At 43.2% G+C, this 21,041-nt stretch overlaps 1 protein-coding gene across 11 annotated transcripts in view; it reads right to left on the reverse strand.

The window, feature by feature from the left end:
- LOC125889148 (unconventional myosin-Ic-like) overlaps window positions 1–21,041 on the reverse strand; it is a 213,794-nt gene that overhangs the window by 96,003 nt on the left and 96,750 nt on the right. For 5 of the 11 annotated variants that reach the window (XM_049576886.1, XM_049576887.1, XM_049576891.1 and 2 more), the window contains 19 exons: window positions 20,586–20,677; window positions 20,340–20,434; window positions 17,427–17,473; window positions 17,223–17,303; window positions 16,575–16,680; window positions 13,570–13,687; window positions 12,024–12,137; window positions 11,694–11,770; window positions 11,534–11,602; window positions 11,331–11,415; window positions 11,040–11,199; window positions 9,320–9,403; window positions 9,128–9,221; window positions 8,969–9,024; window positions 8,735–8,870; window positions 8,566–8,636; window positions 8,361–8,458; window positions 8,058–8,157; window positions 3,191–6,816 (listed from right to left, as the gene is read on the reverse strand). In XM_049576886.1, coding sequence (XP_049432843.1) covers window positions 6,790–6,816; window positions 8,058–8,157; window positions 8,361–8,458; window positions 8,566–8,636; window positions 8,735–8,870; window positions 8,969–9,024; window positions 9,128–9,221; window positions 9,320–9,403; window positions 11,040–11,199; window positions 11,331–11,415; window positions 11,534–11,602; window positions 11,694–11,770; window positions 12,024–12,137; window positions 13,570–13,687; window positions 16,575–16,680; window positions 17,223–17,303; window positions 17,427–17,473; window positions 20,340–20,434; window positions 20,586–20,677 — 1,710 coding nt within the window. In that variant the 3' untranslated portion in view covers window positions 3,191–6,789. Of the gene's footprint in view, window positions 1–3,190; window positions 6,817–8,057; window positions 8,158–8,360; window positions 8,459–8,491; window positions 8,637–8,734; window positions 8,871–8,968; window positions 9,025–9,127; window positions 9,222–9,319; window positions 9,404–11,039; window positions 11,200–11,330; window positions 11,416–11,533; window positions 11,603–11,693; window positions 11,771–12,023; window positions 12,138–13,569; window positions 13,688–16,574; window positions 16,681–17,222; window positions 17,304–17,426; window positions 17,474–20,339; window positions 20,435–20,585; window positions 20,678–21,041 lie in introns of those variants that run through there. The other 6 variants (XM_049576892.1, XM_049576893.1, XM_049576895.1 and 3 more) reach the window with 2 other exon arrangements.

A 21,041-nucleotide genomic window follows, 5' to 3' on the forward strand; every position in this document is an offset into this window, starting at 1 on the left:
CCTGTACCGCTTGTGTAGCTTTGTTTTCGTTCCGTGAGAGTTGCGCTGATCTGCCTACTGTACATGGTTCCGCGTCCCGGCATAATCTTTGGAGAGTGACGGTGTTGAGGAATCTTTGCGAATAATTGACCGTGGCGTTTAAAATCGCGGTTAATAGTGAAATCAAGTAATCGTGACATCCCTAGTCTGAATTTGACCAATCCGATTTGCATGACCAGATGAATCTAGGCAAAAATTTAATTGTGGAATTCCATGGCTTTTCCAGGTTTTCCATGACCTTGGGAACTACATCTGTCTATACTGAGCATACGACTGGAGAAATAAGACTTGCATTGTATTGCTTGGGTTGTGTGAGAGTTTGTGAACGGATCTTTTGATAAAATTGTGTAGTTTTTGTTGTATAACTCAGTCCCCTATGACTTACATCTATTTTTTATTTTATCTATTTATTTAAGAAAAGGGACAGTGTGCATTAACCAACATGTTAACACATGTACACTACCGGTCAAAAGTTTTAGAACACCCCAATTTTTCCAGTTTTTTATTGAAAATTATGCAGTTTAATGTCTCATTGTACTCTGAAATGAAAGCATAGAACAAATAAACAATTGAGGTCAAAAAAGAAATCATGGAATCAATTTATAAACCAAAATGTCTTCTAAACTTTTGACTCATCAAAGTAGCCACCTTTGGCAGATATAACAGGTGAACACACTCATGGCATTCTTTCTACAATGGAAATCAAATAGTCTGCAGAAAGTTCTTCCCAACTCTGTTGCAGAAGTTCCCATAAATGTGTGGCACTTGTATGTTGCTTTGCTTTCACTCTTCTGTCCAGTTCATCCCAAACCAGCTCGATGGGGTTTAAGTCTGGAGACTGTGCTGGCCACTCCATGTTTTCAAGCTTACTATCTTGTTCTTTTTTCCTGAGGTAGTTCTGGCATAGCTTGGACGTATGTTTTGGGCCATTATCTTGCTGTAGGATGAACCCCTGACCAACTAGGCGCATACCAGAGGGTACTGCATGGCGCTGCAGAATGCTGTGGTAGCCGTTTTGGTTCAGGGTGCCTCTCACTCTGTACAAGTCACCGACCCTGGATCCAGAAAAACAGCCCCAGACCATCACGCTTCCTCCTCCATGTTTGACAGTTGATGTCACACACTGAGGAACCATCCTTTCGCCTACTCGACGGCGTACAAAAATCCTGCGTGATGAACCGAAGATTTCAAACTTTGATTCATCAGTCCATAACACCTTCTTCCAGTCTTCAGTAGTCCATTGGTGGTGTTTCATGGCCCAGGCAAGCCTCTTCTTCTTATTCTGAAGCAATGGCTTTCTTGCTGCAACTCGAAGTCTTCTCTTCACAGTTGAAACTGAGACTTGCTTACTACGACCACTATTAAGCTGTGCTTAAAGCTGTTGTCCTGTGAGCCGCCTATCACGCAAGCTGTTGACTCTCAGAAACTTGTCTTCTGATTCTGTTGTGGCTTTGGGTCTGCCAGACCTCTTCCTGTCAGAGTTTCTCCCAGTTTCTGAGTGCCTTTTGATGGTGAAGGAAACTGTACTCACTGACACCTTGACTTTCTTCGCAATTTCTCTGTAGGAAAGCCCTACATTTTTAAGTGTTATGATGGTCTGTCTCTCTTCCATTGTTAATTGCCTTTTTCTTGCCATTTTTATGGTAACACACTATTTTCTGCAGTAACCAACCAACCAACTTTCAAGGCTTGATCAACCTCCATTGCTGCAGAACGGCTTTAAGTTGTTAACCCATTTCTTGTTCCCTGAAAAAGGCCTTTTTGTATAATTCTGAAATGTATATTATTTTTCAGTTTCGGGTAACCTTACCCTTTTTTTTTAACCTCTAGCAGTTCACTACTTACCTTTGTACCATTTCAAGCTATTCATTAGACTTGAACGGCTTGAATTTCAATAAAAAAACTGGAAAAATTGGGGTGTTCTAAAACTTTTGACCAGTACTGTAAATCCACCCAAATTAGCTGAAAGGCTCGTTTTCATCGGCAGTCCCTTCACCGGCTATAAAAAGACATCCTGGAGAAATTAAAAGCAACAATAAAATACAGAATGTAAAACAGGTCAGAACATATTTCATCTCATACATTAATGCATCCCAGAATGTCAACAACCAACACACCCAGGGTGCCTTTCATGACGTATGTAGACGTGGAAAGTCCATGACCAAATGTTAATATGTGACAAGGTTGGAGTGAGAATGTGTTGACCTAGTAGGCCGGATTGGACCCTTTGGTGGGCCAGTTCTGGCCCCTGGGCCGTATGTTTGACACCCCTGACCTAAGGGATCTCTCTCTGGTGTGAACACGATGAGCATGTCAGCAACAAAAGACGGAGCCAAACCATTTGGGAGTTCAAGTATCTTGGGGTCTTGTTCATGAGTGAGGGTAGAATGGAGTGTGAGATGGATCGGCGGTTTGGTGCAGTGCCGAACCGTCGTGGTGGCAAAGACAAAGCTTTCGATTTACTGGTCCTTCTCCGTCCCAACCCTCACCTATGGTCATGAGCTCTGGGTAGTGACTGAAAGAATGAGATCGCAGATACAAGCAACTGAAATGAGTTTCCTCTGTGGGGTGTCTGGGCTCAGCCTTAGAGATAGGGGGAGGAGCTCGGAGTAGAGCTGCTGCTTCTTGGCGTCGAAAGGGGTCAGTTGAGGTAGTTCGGGCATCTGATCAGGATCCTCCTGGGCGCCTCCTGTTAGAGGTGCTCCAGGCACGTCCCACTGGTAGGAGGCCCCGGGGCAGACCCAGAACACATTGGAGGGATTACATATCTCATCTTTCCTGGGAACACCTTGGGGTCCTCCAGGAGGAGCTGGAAAGTGTTGCTGGGGAGAGGGACGTCTGGGGTGCTTTGCTCAGCCTGCTGCCCCGTGACCTGGCCCCAGATAAGCGGATAGAAATGGATGGACGGATGGGACAAAATCCCGTTAAAGATAAATATTACATGTACAGTGTTATCAAGAATTTTCTCAGTTTTTGAATTCGGCACACCAGAAAAATCGTTTGTAATCGATACATTTGAGTAATCGATACACGGACAACCATTTTTTGGGGTGAATTATTCCTTTAACACTGAAACACAGAATACAAAAGTTTGACCAGACACCAGTTCACACGCACAAACATGACAAAACAAACCACAAACAGCAATTCATCAGTTTATATTTACTTTTCAAATTTATTTTTAAATCTTTAGTATCTTATCTTTTAGTGTGTTTGGTATAATTATACATTGGTTGGGTGCATACAGTAAGTCAGGACTGATAACAGGAGTGCATCTGTAAATCAAAGGACAAACTAAGGATCCGGTTTGAGTAAAGCTTATACACACAGAGGGAGGAGACCTTTGGGTGCTGCTGGGAAACTTTTAGAAACGGCCCGACGACCGCCGTCCGCCGAGGACTCTGGCAAAGCAGGCATTTCTCTAATAACTCCACATGAATCTGCTGTATTGCTCTCCAACAAGGCACATGAACGAACAAATACTAGAAGCTTTTTCTCCCCAAATGTTTCACATCATCAAACCTGACTTGGCTTGAATCGCTCATTTATAACACAGAACACAGGCTGTACACACAGATGTCCCTCCTGACAAAACAACATAACATTCATAATAATATCATAAATCATACAAACAGAATCGCTAGAAATCAACAGGGTCTTTGGCTAGTTTATGTGAGGTGCAGCAGCACAGTCCTGTCTGGGCGCAGTGCACCCGCCTCGCCACCCAGAGCCATGCAGGGAAAGAGTTGTGTCATTGAGCCGGGAAAAAGAAACAAGAAGAAAAAAACTTGGAAACATTTTGGAGCTCCTCTCGAAGGTTTTCAATGACACAACTTTTTCAGGATCAGTCTTTGGTCAGAGTTACAGAAACATTATCTGTAGAACTGATGTACGGGAGGCCTGAACCTGAACTGGTGTGATGTTTTATAAGGATGCAGAAATATTTGACTGTTTAAGTCGAATCACGATTGAGGTGCTGTTTCAGAAGTTTCCTACCCTGAAAAGTCTCCAGATGTTTGTAGTTCCTGGCAATAAAGGAACAGTTCAACGTTTTGGGGAAGTGCACGAACGCACCTTTCTTTGCTGAGAGTTAGATTAGAAATTAACACGACTTTCATATCTGTAAGAAAAATACGAAACTACAGTCAGGACACGATTAGCTTAGCTTAGCATAAAGACTATGAACAGGAGCAAACAGCGAACCTGTGTTGATGAATTTTTCTTTACCTTCAGGCAGAGCCAAACTAGCTCTTTCCCCTAACGCCGTGTTCACACTACGAGTGAAACAGCAACAGGCCACAAGTCATTTTCAGTGGAAGCCAGCAACATGAGGCCAAAAACTGACATCCAACACGTCGCTATGGACGGCCATGATGCGCCACAAATCAAAGTTGAACCTCCCTCAATTTTCTTTTCAGCTTTTGTCTAGCTTAGTGGTTCCCAACTGGTGGGCTGTGGTCCAAAGGTGGGTTGCAGGTCCATTCTGAATGGACCAAGAACAAATCTGGACCAGTTGGGAACCACTGGTTTAGCTAAGTAAGCTGCACGGATGTAAAATAATACGTAGATAACGCGTACCAAGATGGACCCCTGTCATTCTAGTTGGAGTTGCTCGTCTGGCGCATACGCCAATAAAAGTTTCTAGCTTCTAGGTTTACTTCCATGGGATACGGCCAACTGAATAAACGCCTCCCTCTAGCTCCGCTCGCAAGTTCCCGCTTGGCTCGTAGACTTTACATAGAGATTACGTCATAGCTTTTTAAATGGCTTTTCTCAGCTTGAGGAAAGTGTAACAAATATTATACCACCATGGTTAAAAAATTCATAACAGACGGAGTCATAGTTGACATTGTTTGCAGTTCGAGGTGTCCTGTTAGCAGTTTTACCGACGCTTTTTGTGCTGCTGGGGATTTTTCGCTGCAAGTTTGGCTGCAAGGCTGAGTTGCATTCCTGGGGGCCTGCTATGCTAACTTTCTGTGTACTGTGGTGCACACACAGATACACAGGGGCGGCTAAATGTGACGTTAGCATGGGGCTCAGACGTTGATGAAAAGCACAGATACATTTCAAACCACAAACAAACTTCAGACTTTCAGTAGAGGTGCTTTGAGGCAAGTAGCGACACACACAAGCCCCTGATGATGCAACTGCGTTAACGAGCACTTGAGCTGCGACCTGGCGATGATGTAGCTCGGTACATTGTCGCTGTGTCGCTCGTAGTTTGAACACAGCATACGCTAAGCTTGAGCTTCATAGTTAGCATACAGAAACGAGAGAGGGATCAATGTTCCCATCTACCTCTCAGGAAAAATGTTAAAATATTCCTTTAAAAATGTCCCGTTTAAACATGCCAAACATTTAAGACACAGCTTTTAGTAGCTTCCATCTTAAACCGATGTTTTTGGCCTTCATATGCATTTTAGCGGAACCAGATTTTTACACCTGCAGCTTCAAAATGTGAGTTTTAGTTTCACGTGTTGGTCTGAATCCTGTTTCAAAGAATCAACACATTAGAGACATTGGTGGAAACATAGTCGGGTGTAGCCATCAGACCAGTTCAGTCACAGCCAGACAGAAGCCTCAGTTCTCTACGACAGACAACAGGCAGGTCAGGGAGGAGACTGGAGGAGCAAAGCAGAGCAGAAGGGGACAGATGGAGGAAAGATGGAGGAAATGTACGACAGAGAGAGACGCTGGGGCCTCGGACCAGGTCGGAGCAGGTTACAAGTGAAGGCTGCAGTACAGGCAGCTGCTGCTGGAACAAGATTCAGTCAGAGGATTTCTATCTACACTTAACTCGACTCATTCTCGCACTGAGTGTCATGGTTTTCATACATCAATATTCAGCTCAACTCATGAATAAATTAGTCAAAGAGAAAGGCACAAGCGCCGGGCGTCACGGCAAAGACCTGCTGCGTGCTCTCATGTTTCCCTTCACCTTTCTCTTGCCTTTTCTCACCCTCTTCTCACGTACTGTTACACCGCGCGCTGGTTATATTATGATGTGAATCCCTCATGACAGACTTCCTCTCATTCAAGCACAAACAGATTTGTGACATAAATTCAGTCGCACATCCAACTGTTGATTTAGTCTGACACTACGAGCCTCTCCGTGCCAAAGCATCACCATTAGATTGAAAAGTTGCTCGTCCTCGTCCCTGATCCTCTCCACAGCTATCCTACATACCGTCAGCCTCGTTCTTCTCACCTCCACGCTTCAACAACACGCCATCCGCCCCAGTTAAAGTCGCGTCAGCAACACAAGCCTGTAAGTCGAGCAGAGAAAGTAAACAGGAAAAAAAACGAGGCAACAGGCAACCCTGATTTTCATCAACAACAACACCCTCCTCCTCCTCGTTGTTGTTGTCTCTTATTCCGACTCTTCCCTCATTGTTTTCTTGGTCATGTTCCCAAATAAAGCACAATAAACACACATGGTGCAGAAAAAGTGCACCAACATATTTGTTATTCCTTGGCCTCATATATAAAAATCAGAATATTCAAACAGCAACAGTATTAATCCCAAAAATATAATATATAAACATAAATATATCAATTAGTTTTGCTGGATTTTTATTTGTGTTTTTTTTTTTGTTTTTTGTTGTTTTTTTTTAATTGGAAGCACATGCCACCCGTGTAGCTGGCGTCTGATTGGCTTAGGCAGAGCAGGGGTCTGCGGTCATGTGATTGGAGGATGGGAGAGGTCAGGAGCACGCAGGTCCTGGCGCAAGTGTGTGGTCAGAGTGGCCATCATCTGGAGTTGAGTCTGGGAGCCGTCTGGAGGAGGAGAGAAATATCACATCACGTCAGAGTCAACAGAGCGACAGCTACTGGACAGATGCAGGAAGTAACCACATGACAACAACAGGAAGTTCAGAACTTCAAACCAATTTCTGGGACTTTCTCGGTCCAAATAACACTGATGTACTGATTGATGAGGGGTCTTCACTAACCTGACAGATCAGCCGTGCCGCTCCCAACAAAAAGTGGGTTCATGATTTTTACTGTTTTTTTAGACTAACATTTCAATCCTCCTTGACCTTCATCAAGCGTGTTGAACATTCTTGATGAAGGTCATTTTATCCTACTAGACATTTCTGTTGTCATAATTAGCACAAGATTTTTTGAGTTATGGCCAAAAACATGTTTTGTGAGGTCACAGTGACCTTTGACGACAAAATTCGAATCAAAATTCTTCTGTCAAAGTGGATGTTTGTGCGAAATTGAAAGAAATTCCCTTAAGGTGTTTTTGAGATATCGTGTTCATGAGAATAAGACATATACAAGATCACACTGATCTTGACCTTTGACCACCAAAGTCTGACCAGTTCATCCTCGAGTCCAAGTTAACGTTTGTGCCAAATTTAAAGAAAGTCCCTTAAGGTGTTTTTTTTTATATTGTGTTCATGAGAATAAGACATATTTGAGAATCATGTTCACGAGAATGAGACATATACAAGATCACACTGATCTTGACCTTTGACCACCCTAAATCTAATCAGTTCATCCACGAGTCCGAGTAAACGTTTGTGCCACATACAAAGACATTTCCTCACAGTTTTCTTGAGATATCACATTTTTAATTTACTCGCACGCCATTCTGTCTGTTGTCCTAACCTCAACATTTGTTTATTGTGTTTCATATCATAGGCCCACAAATATTTATCCACATAATTATCAGACTTTGATATTTTTGATCATTTATTTTAAATGGTCAAGGCTATTAAATTGTTCTCTATCTTTTTTTTTTCTTCTTCATTTTAATACAAAGCAGTAACCACTGTGTGTGAACACATGAATGTTTCAGACCTGCAGCACTGGATTTGAAATGAACTGTAATAAACTGGAGCTTCTGTGAAACAACACGAGCCTCATCCATTTAACATCAACATCAGTTCCTCTGAGGTCATTTTGGTAAAAGTTTGGTAAAGGTAAGTAGTAAGATGTAATAAATTATATTATATATATTATAATAAATTTGACTTTCAGTCAAACTGAGGAGGGTTCATCAGACTCACCACAGACAAGTGTCCGTTCTTCGCCTTGGCCACCAGTAGTTCTGATCCGGGCGTGAAGTCGATGACGCCCTCTTTCCCCTGACCCACTGTAAACTTTATACTGCAGGAGGAACAGAAGGAAGGTTAGACAGGACTTCTTCTGTAGATGCTTCGGTGTGGAGGAGTAGATTTATTTTTGTGTTACACTGCTGTCAGCGTTACGTAAGGACACACACACACACACACACACACACACACACACACACAGGAAGACAGAGTAACTTTGAGTGTCCAGCGTTACTGTGATCATGTCCTGCCTCTCACCTGCCCTGGTTGATGTTGATGGTGTTCATTTTGTCGGCACAGATCGCAATCTTGGTCAAGGTCTCAATCACGTGGTCGCTCTGCAGAACCACATCGCCCTGTGAGGACACGTCAAACACACACCGTGAAACCTCAGCAGAACAAACCACAAAGCGACATGAGATCTGGTTCATGTATGACGTTTATAACATGTCTTTGGTCTCACCTTCTGTTTGTTGTCGTCACTGGGCACGTGCAGAACAAACAGGCCGTCGCTGAGGGAGCTGACGGAGATACCTGCAGACGACAGACAGTTTTAATGAGCACCAACACCGTCCACATTAAACAGACACCCCCCCCCCTTCGCAGATGATGACCAGCTGTTGACCTCTGACCTTTCAGAGCTCCGTAGTCGATGCGCTGTTTGAGTTTTCCCTCCTCTACGATGACGGCGCTGTTGCCGGTGAGCAGCAGCTGGCGGGGCCGAGCCTTGTAGCCTTTCCTGTCGTACTTGGTGACTGGCACTGCGTACTGGGAGCACAAGGATGACGGTCAGAACACTCCATGAACACACACGCTCACACACGGCTTTTAAAACACACTTTGTGTTGTGACGCTGCTCCACTAACCTTCATCTTTTCGGTGCCCAGAGCCTGCACCACTTTGGGGTTGATGTCCTCGCCATCTGAACGAGAGGAGACACGCTGCTGTAATCTTTCACGCAGTGAGCAACATGAAGCCCGGAAAAGTTTCACAACTCATTTGTTGCAGAGGGAAAAAAGTCTTACTGAGTCTGGTGCTGACGAACAGTTTGGGCACGCTCTGTGGGTAGTTGTCCTTCTTGTCCTTGAAGATCTCGCTGGCGATCATCTTCTGCTCCATCTGCTCAAACAGGTTAGATGTCAGTGAAGCAAACAAGAGACAGCCAGCGTACAGAGAGTGTGTGCTGACAGGTGACGGAACAATGGGACAACACTCACCTGGTGTTTCCACTCAGGACTGATCTTCTTGCAGTAGCTCCACACCATGTTCTGCATGCACAGCTTACGCAGATGGTCTGACGCCTAAAGACACAGACAGAGTGTTTTCACTAAAGCTCTGCTGCAGAAACAAAAATCTGTTTCTAGTCACACACACAGTATGTGGAGTTATTAATACACACAGGATATGTGAGTAGCCACTGTAGCAGGTTTATCTGCTGCAGACTAATGACAGCTGCCCAAAAATGAAGCCAAACATCTCTGTTGCCCCCTGGTGGCGGGCTGCAGTATAGATCATAAACCCCTTCCCCTCCATGTAAGCAGACGGGACATCAGCCAAACTACAAACCCTTTTCTTGTTTTTAGGTACTTGTCATCACGCTGCTGTTCATTTGTTCATCTGATAGTTTGGTTTTCATTAGTTATTCGATGCTATAAAAAGAGGTTTGACGTCATGACTGACAGCTGTGTGTGCTAATCTGTGCGCTCGAGATTGGTCGAATGGGCGTTTGGGCCGGATGTCGACACCATGGACTGCACAGACTCTGGCTCTAAATGACGTCAATAGCACAAGACGGCAGCAGCTGTATCCAGGATATTTTTGCCTCATTTTTGTTCAGTGGGAGGAAGTGGAAACATGTCGCACAGTTTTTAAATGCAGTCTATGACAGTGGTTCCCAACTGGCTGACCATGGTCCAAAAGTGGGGTGCAACCATGTCAGGTGTGAAAAACAACGACATTAACGTTTTAGAGTTATAGTATCTGTATGTATATATATATATTTTATATATATATGCATACAGATACATATATATATATATATATATATAAACATTTGAAAAAAAGGGACATATTAATTAGATGTCAAATAATCTATAGTAACATGGTCATAATATTAATGGAATATTTTTATACTAAATTATGATATCCTGCAGTCCTCAAAATATTTTGCCCAGTCTCCAAAATATAAAAGAAGAAACTCTTTCTGTTTGCAATATAAAAGTAAAATATAATAGTGAATATACCAAAACAAAATGTAAGGTTTAATCCATAACTCTCTTCCAGTGGTCGAGGACGTATTACGATCCTTGTCTTAAGTAAAAGAACTAATACCACACTTAAAATACTCTGTTACTGGTGAAAGCTCTGCATTGAAAATGTTACTTAAGTAAAGTATGTGAGTACAATCAGGGAAATGCACTGAGGTATTAGAAAAACTGTAATCAATTTAATTAAAAAAAACTGAACTAATTAAAAGGAAAAGCAACAAGTGCTCATATTTATGAAGCGGGAACCAAACGTGTTGCATGAAAAATGAGTTAAATGATAATCAAATTTAATATTATTAGAAAACGACTAATACTTTCAGCTGCACTTTTATATATTTTCATATGGTTAATGTGCAAAAATCTTAATTTGTAAAGTCACTAGTAGCTAAAGTTATTAAATAATTGCAGTGAAGTAAAAAGTACAATATTTCCTTCAGAAATTTGGTGGAGGAGAAATAGCATGGCATGAGATTAAAATAATCCAATCAAGTTAAAGTACCTCAAATTTATACTTTAGGACTTTGTTTTATTCCACTGTAACTGCCCCAAAAAGTCTCGCGCTTTAACAATACAAAGTCAAATTCTGATTTAAATGTGTTGTTTTTTTACACAAACCTTTTAAGCTGACGACCATGTTGAGCTATTTTTGGGGAGTGTGGTTTGTTCTTACCTCGACGAGAGCAGCCGGAGGTGTCGGCCAGCTCTTGTCCAGGACGTTCTTGGGCAGGTTCCTGCGCAGCTTCATGAGGAAGGAGTAGCGCACGTAATCCAGGAAGTACTCGTTCTCTGGACAGCGCTCTTTGTGGCGGTAGATGAAGCCTTTGATGAACCTGAGGACGGGACGAGAAAAGGAATTTTAAAGAAGGAAACTAAAAAGCTTTACAAAATTGTTGCGTTCATTGTAAAACCACGTTAGAGCCCATCTCCTCCCAGAGTGAGGTGTATTTATCACAGAGTGTACCTGCGGATGGTGTCAGCAGCCTGTCGCCTGCGCTGCGCTCTCCTCCGGGCCAGGATCCCTCTCCACCACGCCTGGATGGCAATCGCTGCAACATCATCACGAACAGGTTCACTTCAGCTCACAGAGACATGTTTCTAAATGAACTCTAAAATAAGATCAGCAGGAGAAAAAGCGAAATGATGCCAGTGAAGATGTTTCCTCACCTGAGGTTCTCAGTTTTTGGTATTTGGACTTTTGGCTGTAGCCTCTCCATCCCGCCTGCAGCTTGGTGGCTGTGAGGAGGTGAAAAAGAAAAAGGAGGTGAATGGCGATAGATAATGAAAATATTCCCCACACATCATCAACTGTGTCGCAGGCTCTCACCAAGACTGTGTTTCCTGGTCTCTAGTGCATCCTCAGTGGCAAACAAGGTCTTTGGGAAGCGGATGAAGATTTTGGATCTAAAATGTTGAGTTAAAAGTTAAACATGTGAAATCAAATATATTTTAAAGTGCAGCTCAGGGTCAAGAACAAAACACAAGGACGATGGAAACATCACAAAGGGCTACACAAGAGAAAATAGTTTTAAAAATGTAAAATAAAACAATCAGCTCTTCTTCTTCAGCCTGTAAACATGATCTGACTCGTTTATTTAACTCATATTAAAGTACACATGTCTCAGTCTGTATCTGTTTCTGTCTGTGTGTTGCTCACCTGCCCAGTTTGTACTCCTCAGGCTTGTATCCCAGGTGTTTGACCAGTGTGGCCACTCCATCAGACAGCTTCCCCTGCCAGTTAGGCCACGTGTCTGGACACAGGGACTTATACCTACAAAGACACAAACACAGATGAGTACCAGAATACTGGTTCAGGAATTAAGCTGAAATGTTAGAAAACACATCCTGGGTTTAAATCACCACAGCTCTACAGCTCAGTGATCAGCCTGTGAAAGCTTCTGTATCTGCAGTGCCAACCACCACACCACACTAATGTCCCCTCACAGCAAGAGGGTTCCTGGTTCGAACCATGGGAGTTTGCGTGTTTCCTCCAGGTGCTCCAGCTTCCTCCCACAGTCCAAAGACACGCAGGTTAACTGGTGACTCTAAATTGTCCGTAGGTGTGAATGTGAGTGTGAATGGTTGTCTGTCCTGACCTGTCCAGGGTGAACCCTGCCTCTCACCCAGTGTCAGCTGGGATAGGCTCCAACCTTTCCCCTAACACAGCGGTCAGCAAACGTTACCATCAAAGAGCCATTTGTGGCCAGTAAAGTTCTCAAATCGAGCCGCAAAACATATTTGAGCTTTAGAATGAAGGTAACACGAAGTCTAAATTCGCCCATTAAAGGGATAGTGCACCCAAAAATGAAAATTCAGCCATTATCTACTCACCCATATGCCGAGGGAGGCTCAGGTGAAGTTTTAGAGTCCTCACATCACTTGTGGAGATCCAACAGGAGAGGAGGTAGCAACACAACTCCACCTAATGGAGGCTGACGGCGCCCCAGATTCAAACGTCCAAAAACACATAATTGAAACCACAAAATAGACGAGCAGTATGGAGATATTTTGTGGTTTCAATTATGTGTTTTTCCTCTCCCCTTGGATCTCCACAAGTGATGTGAGGACTCTAAAACTTCACCTGAGCCTCCCTCGGCATATGGGTGAGTAGATAATGGCTGAATTTTCATGTTTGGGTGCACTATCCCTTTAACATTACTAATAGGTTTTTTAATATGATTTACCACAAGGTGGCGACTTCGCAGTGGGCTGTTTATGATTGTGTGGTACTTTAACTTTGCAGGGTTGGCGGTGAAAGCAAATGAATATGTCTCTTAAATTCTTTAAACTCACTTATATTATTTAAGAAAGTAGATATTGCAAAATTATTTTGAGATTTCATGATGCAACGTCTGAAAAAATGATTCATAACATCCTACTTCTCATGTCTGAGCACTCTGAGGACGCACATTTTTATACCAATTAAGGCCTTATTTATAGTTTGATAAATCTAATGCCTCTTAAGAATTTTTAAGTTTCACCACCGATACAGCCCAAATGGAATGATCCTTTGTTTCATGACCACATTTCCCCACAAAGGCGAGGATTCGACCATGAGACTGGCAGTAGGATCAGGCTCCTTCAATCAGACTGTTGAATGGTCGATTATTCAACACATGAAGGGCACATGTACTTGATTTATTAATGAAACACCTCCATGTGATTGTACATTAAGTAAAAAAAAATAGAGAGTAGTTGATCACCTCTGCAGGAAGACCTCGTAGCGCCGTCTGTAAGCAAAGCCGGCCCTCCTCACCCTCAGATTCTCCATCAGCCCCAGATACTTGACCTGGTGACGGATCAGCACCTCGTCAAACCGACCTGGGGAGAGAGTGTGGGGGAGGCAGAGCAGGGTCAGATCGGTCGGAGAAAAATGTAAAGTCTGTTGGGACCAAATGAACCAGAGAAAACCAGTAAATGCTAAACAACAGCAGTAGGAGTGACGAGGGACAGAGACGCAGTGTGAGGCCAACAAAAGGCCGACTGTGGAGGGAAACAAAGGCCGGCCCGATATACTGACGACCACACGGAGAGTTACACTGCCGCCGCTCATGCAGCTGAAAACAAACTGTTTGGGTTGGAATTAGTGAAAGCACAGGATTAACGTGATGCTTCTGGGAAATATATTAGCTCGCTGACGCTGCTAAGCTGCTTCATCTGAGTGTTTACAGGAACTGTTGCTTTAAACTCACATCAAACCTGGAAAACTATTATTATTATACTCAGTGTGTGGAAGCACGTTAAGGCCAGAATGATTTAAATCTAATCAGCAGCTACACACTGATTACTGTCAGATAAGTGAGATAAAATAAATAAATATGTAAATGATAGATTGATTACAGTAAAACGTTAGGGTAAGGTGGTGATGGGGTGGTTGCCTGACAACGATAAAAAGGTGCAGCAAGCGTTTTTTTTTTTAACTCGTAGCATTCAACTGAAAAAAAAGAAGAAAGATAAAAGGCAGTGCTGAGCGCCTCGTATTTTGCAACCTTAAATTGCTTTCTGTGTGATTGAGGGTTCACACAGTCATGGAAAACCTGGAAAAGTCATGGAATTTTGATGTGTGCACTGAAACTGTTGCAGTAATATTCCGTGGGCAAACTTGACATGTTCCATCTCTCCCTTCATGTATACCTGCCAGCTGACACAATGTCTAAACAGAGCTTGATTCAGATATGTTTGAAAAATGCCTGACAAGAAAGAAAGTTACGGGTCCTTGAAAAGTCACGGAAAAGTTCTGAAATTTTGTCCATGAACATCCTGACAGTGGAACATCAATCAGATAATCTGTGAAAAAAAAGTCATGCTCCTCTGCCTCCTCATGGTGCCTCAAAGGGCATTTGCAAGAATCACAAAAACAACTATTAAGAGCAGCAGAGTCTGTAACTCAGCCGTCAATCATGTCAATCACTGCTCTGAGCTGTGGTCAAACTGTCAAACTAGGCAGCGCTGATCAAATATGAAGCAAGACTCTGTCACTGTTTCTCTCCTCAGATGTTTTCAGAAACACATTTTAGTGACCGTTAAGATGTTAAATTTGACAGTTGGTGCTGCAGGTGGGAGGAGCTTGGTGCGTCGGTCGAATGTCTCCAATGTAGCGGCTGGGTCACAAACATCATCATTTTACAGCCCGTCATTAAAATATGTTTCTGAACATATTTGTGATGAGAAACAGACGATGCAGTGACACAATCTTGATTCATATTTGACCAGCGCTGCTTCATTTGACAGTTCACGAGCAGTGATTGACAGCTGCTCTCTGAAAATGACCTGTGGTCAGCCAAAGCTGTCACAGGCTAGACTTTCAGAAGCTTGAAAACAGAGGTGAGCAGACGTGTATTAGTCTATAGCTGTCTCAGACCACTTGAATTAAAATATGCTCAAAGTTTATTATGGAATTTTTGCCCAGTGACGCCAGAATTAAACTGCGTACCCGAGCTTTAACTTAACCTTCTGAAAACTTCACAAAGACAAATTCCAGCCACATAAATTCAGGATTTCAAAGTAAAACATTTCACCGTGATGAATTCAGTGATATATAAATTCCAACTTTGGTTATTCAGCAGTGATTACATTTCACAATCAGGCATTTAGTTACTTACACAATTCAGATTATTATAACCATTATCTGCTTCCATATTAGACCTGCCATACTGTACTGTATGCACTGTGTCCCCACACATTTTCATGGACAGAAAGACCCATAATAAAATTTACATTTAGGAAAATCATACACCACTGTGTCTGCTGCACTTCTTGCCGGCCTGGTTACGGTACTTTTATCCACACACACACACATGCAGGAGAGTCTCACTTCCCATAACAAACACCACCACACTACGTCACATATACACGTAACGTCTAAAAGCAGAAGGCTTGGCCGCTATAAGTCATGGAGAATGAGAACTGTGCAAGTTTTACATTTGTATCAAGCATCAAATAAGTTGAGTTAATTTGTCTTACTTGACACTGAACGACCTTCGATGCTGAAACGATATATCAATATATCTAAGCTGACACATCATCAGAGCTACTCAACAGCTAACTTTTAGAAAATAAATTTGCCGTTATGTTACATTACATGGAAGATTACTGTAACAATTAATTTCATTACAAACAACAAAATTCCATCATTTTTCCAAAACTTTCAATAATTTTTACTAATTCCATGACTTTTCCAGGCTTGGAAAATGACATTGTGAACTTCCATGCCTTTTCTAGGTTTTCCATGACTGTGTAATGCCAAATCCCCCCCTTAATTCAAACCATGGGTTGGCACAAAATGGCAGAAAGTTCCCTGTTCCATCTCATCACTCCGTCCTGACCACCTCCTCTCTCCTAACGTCAAGTCCAGTTACTTTTACTGACCTATGTTAATGTCAGTCCATTTTTCCATCAGTCCATCATTAAAAAGAGAAAAACAAACATGTTCTGATAAATGACTTGAAAACATGCGTTACAAACAAGTGTTTAGAGTGTTGAGGAGAAACTTTGATAATAGTTTTGAAATAATCTGTGATGTAATGCACACAGGAGATAAAGTAACTGAATGGTGTTAAGATGACGAGGTGTCTGAACTGAATTGTTTTTGGTTTAAATACAACATATGACACTTATTAGACTTACTACTTGCGATTAGAGTTCATTTATCACACACTTATTCCAATCTTGCACCAAACTGAGCAGAAAACAGGAGCTGACTTCATACCTGATTGCTTGGAGTCATTGGGCTTGATGCAGCGGACGTACGACGGCTCCTTCGACATAAGGATCTCCATTAGTTTCGCCAGACTTGCTTTGAACTGGGTGGCTGCCTGGAGGGGCAGACACAGACACACAGACAGATGGAGGCTGGTTAGAGAGGGATGAAGAGATGGAGGTCAGAGGACGGAGAGGAAGCTGCTCAGTGACCGGAGGTAGAAACTGTTGAGGAGACGAGTACGCGACTCAAAGCCGCAGGCAGAGATGATGACCTAAGAAGAGCTACGCAAGCAGAGGGGAGGCTGATGTGACTGGCAGTCCAGTGGAGACTGAACACTGGGCCCAGTGTGGAGGACTGGGAATCTAACTTGCCAGCCTGTGACAGTACCCTGTTCAAGTGTGTGTGTGTGTGTGTGTGTGTGTGTGTGTGTGTGTGTGTGTGAAGGGCATACAAGTGTCAGGGCATTCCTCAGTGAGTGGGACGCTGCAGAGAATCCCCATCAGACCGCCCACTCCACACCGGAGAGGGGAAACACACCACTGTTTGTGTTGCTGTGGGAAACTATGTTGGGATGTGTGAGCGCATGATTTATAGCAGTGTGGAAACATGCAGAGAAACCTCGGGAGCACACACATGAAGAACACGGGATCTCACCGTCTCTGGACGTTTCTTGTCAGTCAGCTCCTCCCTGTCGAAACACTGGGTCAGGATCTTGTTCTCGGACATGCACATCACCTGCACATACACAGAGGACGTTTTAACCTCTGAGTCGGTCACACACTGTTCCAGAAGCACAGTCTGCTGCTTTGTCTTATAATCCCCACACTTTACTATCTCACTTTTTAAGATCTGTCTCACCTCTTTTAGGTTCCTGAAGAGCAGGTCGTTGTTCTTGTCCAAAAATCCTGAGAGAGAGAAGATGGAATATGAGTCCTGATACATGTCCTGATCGTTCACTTCCACTGAGGGTCTCACATGAGATGAGATGCACTTTGATTTTACATTAAAAGCCTCCCAGCAGTCAGAAGGGATAAACCCTCACATGGCAGGGAGATGCTTGTAGGAAGTGTTGTATTGGACAAAAAATGGAGTAAAAGCAACTGGAGTGGAGCGTTTGTTGAGTCCCATCAAGCGTTACATTCTCAGGCGACACATTTGCAGTTAACAGCAGCAGATTTCCACTCAAACATTTGAGTGATTTTTGTAACAACGGCTCATTGATTCCAGACCAAAGTGAACAAAAGCGCTTTCTCGTTTATAGCCGGCACCTCTCTTGTCCTTTTTTCTGCTGAACTGAAAACTCTGGCTGACAGATGTGACCAGCTGCAGCTAGATTATATCTAATGTTAGCTTGATGTGTCAGTTGAAACTCTCTAGCTGACTTTTCCAGTTTTCCAGTTTCTTTCATGTTTCCAGTTGACTTGTTTTAAAGTTAAAATCTTGTCAAATGGTCGCACACTGGTCTGGTCACCTGGTGTCTCATTTATAAACACTGCGTACGCACAAAACGAAGCCAGAAAGAGGCGTGCGCCACTTCCAACGCTAAAGTTGTGATCTATAAAAACAGACAACAGAGAAACTTTGAGCCATGCTTATGAATGTTTTGGAGACAGGAAATTAGTGATGCAGATGGTGAGGTGGAAATATATATATATATATATACATACACATTTTGCCGCACACCATTTTTGGCTTTGTCTGTACGTACACTTTTAGTGTGGATCCTACACACTGTTTTATAAATGAGCCCCCAGATCAGAATCAAGAGCATCAGGAGCCTGCCACATGCACTTCTGGTAATTTCACGGCCTGGGGTCGGCCCAAGCTTCGGAAGCTAGGGCCGACCTGCCTGCAGCCCGTGAGCGCTCGCTATATTAAATAATAGGGCACTCAGACAGCGTCAAACAACGTCAAAATACGTCCACTAAAAGTGCATTTTTTTCCACACAGATAGGCTCGGATTGTTAGTATACTTAGTGTTAGTGTTCAAATAAATACGGTCCATCCAGAGCCAGTTGGTCAAAATCAGGTAAAAATTCAGACATGTTTGTTGTGGCAAGTCAAAACACTCACTCAGAGAGTGAAAGTCTGGCTCTGAAATCTCACGTCTTGCAAGATTTGAGTTGTTGCAGAAAGTTACCGCTGAAGCCACATTACAAACGCGAGGAGTTACTCTGTTTGGAGTAGTCATGGCTGACTTTTTACCCAATTTTGACCAACTGGATCTGGATGCGCCATTTGAATTTGATGACCGCCCGTATTTATTTGAACACGGAGCACACGGACGTACACGGAGGCAGAGCACATTGAAACTGAAGAGCGGACGAGGAGAGAGAGGGAGCAGCAACAGGCAGAGGAACATGTCTGAATCCAGCTAAAGGTAAACACAGACGTTCATTTCTCCTTTCTGTTATGTTGTCAGATAATTATACTAACAATCCGAGCCTATCTGTGTGAAAAAACGTATTTTGACGTTGTTTGACGCTGTCTGAGTGCCCTATTATTTAATATAGCGCGTGCTCACGGGCTGCAGGCAGGTCAGCCCTAGCTTCATACTGGAGAAATGTCACATATTGAACATCCTATCACTCATTTAGACAAAAGTAGATCGGAAAATAGGGCCCAGGTTGAAAAAACATTAGTTCCCCTTTAAGTCAAGTCAGGTTAAACTTATTTATAGAGCACATTTAACAAACGCCGCAGTTGACCAAAGTGCTGAACAGGCAAAACACACCAACAGAAGAGAACAATAAACATAATAGAGAACAAACTGCAGCACAACAGAGCACGAGGCTCAACAGAAAATTTACTCAAGGTGTCAAGCTCAAATCAATCAGACGCCAGCGAGAAGAGGCGGATCTTCAGCTGTGATTTAAAGGTTTCTATAGTCAGAGTACTTTAGGTGCGACCACCACAAAGGCTGGGTCGCCACTGTTTGCTTCAGGGAGCATCCAGGAGCATCTGATCTGTCAACCTCAGTGCTCTAACGTGGTATGTAGCCACAGCTTTCTACGGCACAGAGGCATAAAAATCAATCTGTGGTTATTTTACAACGGGCTGATGTTGGCTGCATAATATGTAACCAGCTGATCTGCCAAGTCTGCGCCTATGTCACCAGATGATGATCCATGTAGAAGACATGGAAATAAAGAAGCAACATTGTTCTTGTGTTGCAGCATAAAGCTAGTTAGTGTGATAGGTACGACAAGAGAAAGATATGATCAGACATTTCATCCCGTTTAGCTGCTTAGCTTACAAACTTGCGAAACAGTGAGTTTCACTTTTGACTTCACATGAGAAAAGTGTTTCAGAAAGAGGACTAATCAGTGTGTTTCTGCTAACTGGAGTGTCGACTTGCCCGTATTCAACACATCAGGACAGAGCAGCTGTTGTCACTAAACTCTGACACAGAAGCATTCAGCCCGGCGAACACTCTCTGGTCGATGTGGCAGCTTGAGCAGGGTATTTTTATCTAAATGTAACCTCAACAATACTGTTCTGAAACTCACAGCAGCACACTGGAGGATATAACACGACCACGCTGTCGTTATAGTTAACGGATGGTGCTGATATTTAGAGCTGGAAATTAATTCTGCATGTCTGAGCTCTGTGTTAAATTCACCACAGCACCAAACATCCGAGGACGTGAGGTCACGCCAGCCTCGCTGCGACGCTGCGTCTGCTTGTTTGCAGTTACAAACAGAAGAGGGACAGTTTCAATATGGACAGTGTTTACAGCGCACACACACACACACACACACACACACGTACCGTTGACATTGTAGTTGACCTCTCCAGCGTAATGCAGCAGTCTGAATTCGTCACGGCCCATTACCTTCCGGGTCTTTGCATCACCCAGCTTGTGACTGCAGAGACACACACACACACACACACACACGGATACATCACACACACATATTCAATAGTTACAGTCTGGTACAACGAGCTGGTCAACAGCCAGAACAAACTGCTGTCAGTATATTTGTGGCACGAGACGAGAAGAGAAACCAAACTAACGTGACAAAGTGTGGATGTCCTCCCACAGTGTCCTCCAGCTTCTCTAGGAAGGTGAGGTCACTGGCGTCTCCGGGTCTCAGACACTCTTCATCCTGTGAGAGGACAAGAAGAGCAGTCAGTCAGTCATTGTCTTTCCAAACAAAAACCTCTCAGGCCTGCGTCTCATATCATGTTACCGTATAGTCATTCAGAGTGCATGAATCAGTGAAAGGATCAAACCGAGTCCTTTGTAATTTATTATGCAGATGATGCCAGATTTTGCTCCTGAGCATTAAACATTAACCATTCACTGTCTTGCTGAGAGTTACATCAGAAGATCGACAGCAAATATGGAGCCAGGAACCAGTTAGCTTAGCTTATAGAGAATAGGTTCATGACATGACTTCAGGACACAGCAGCTTGAGTAGACAACAGGTTGTGATGTACTTTAACGAGCTTGAGAACACGGTGGAATGT

The sequence above is a fragment of the Epinephelus fuscoguttatus genome, linkage group LG5 (genome assembly GCF_011397635.1).
Source record: "Epinephelus fuscoguttatus linkage group LG5, E.fuscoguttatus.final_Chr_v1".
Classification (NCBI taxonomy): domain Eukaryota; kingdom Metazoa; phylum Chordata; class Actinopteri; order Perciformes; family Serranidae; genus Epinephelus; species Epinephelus fuscoguttatus.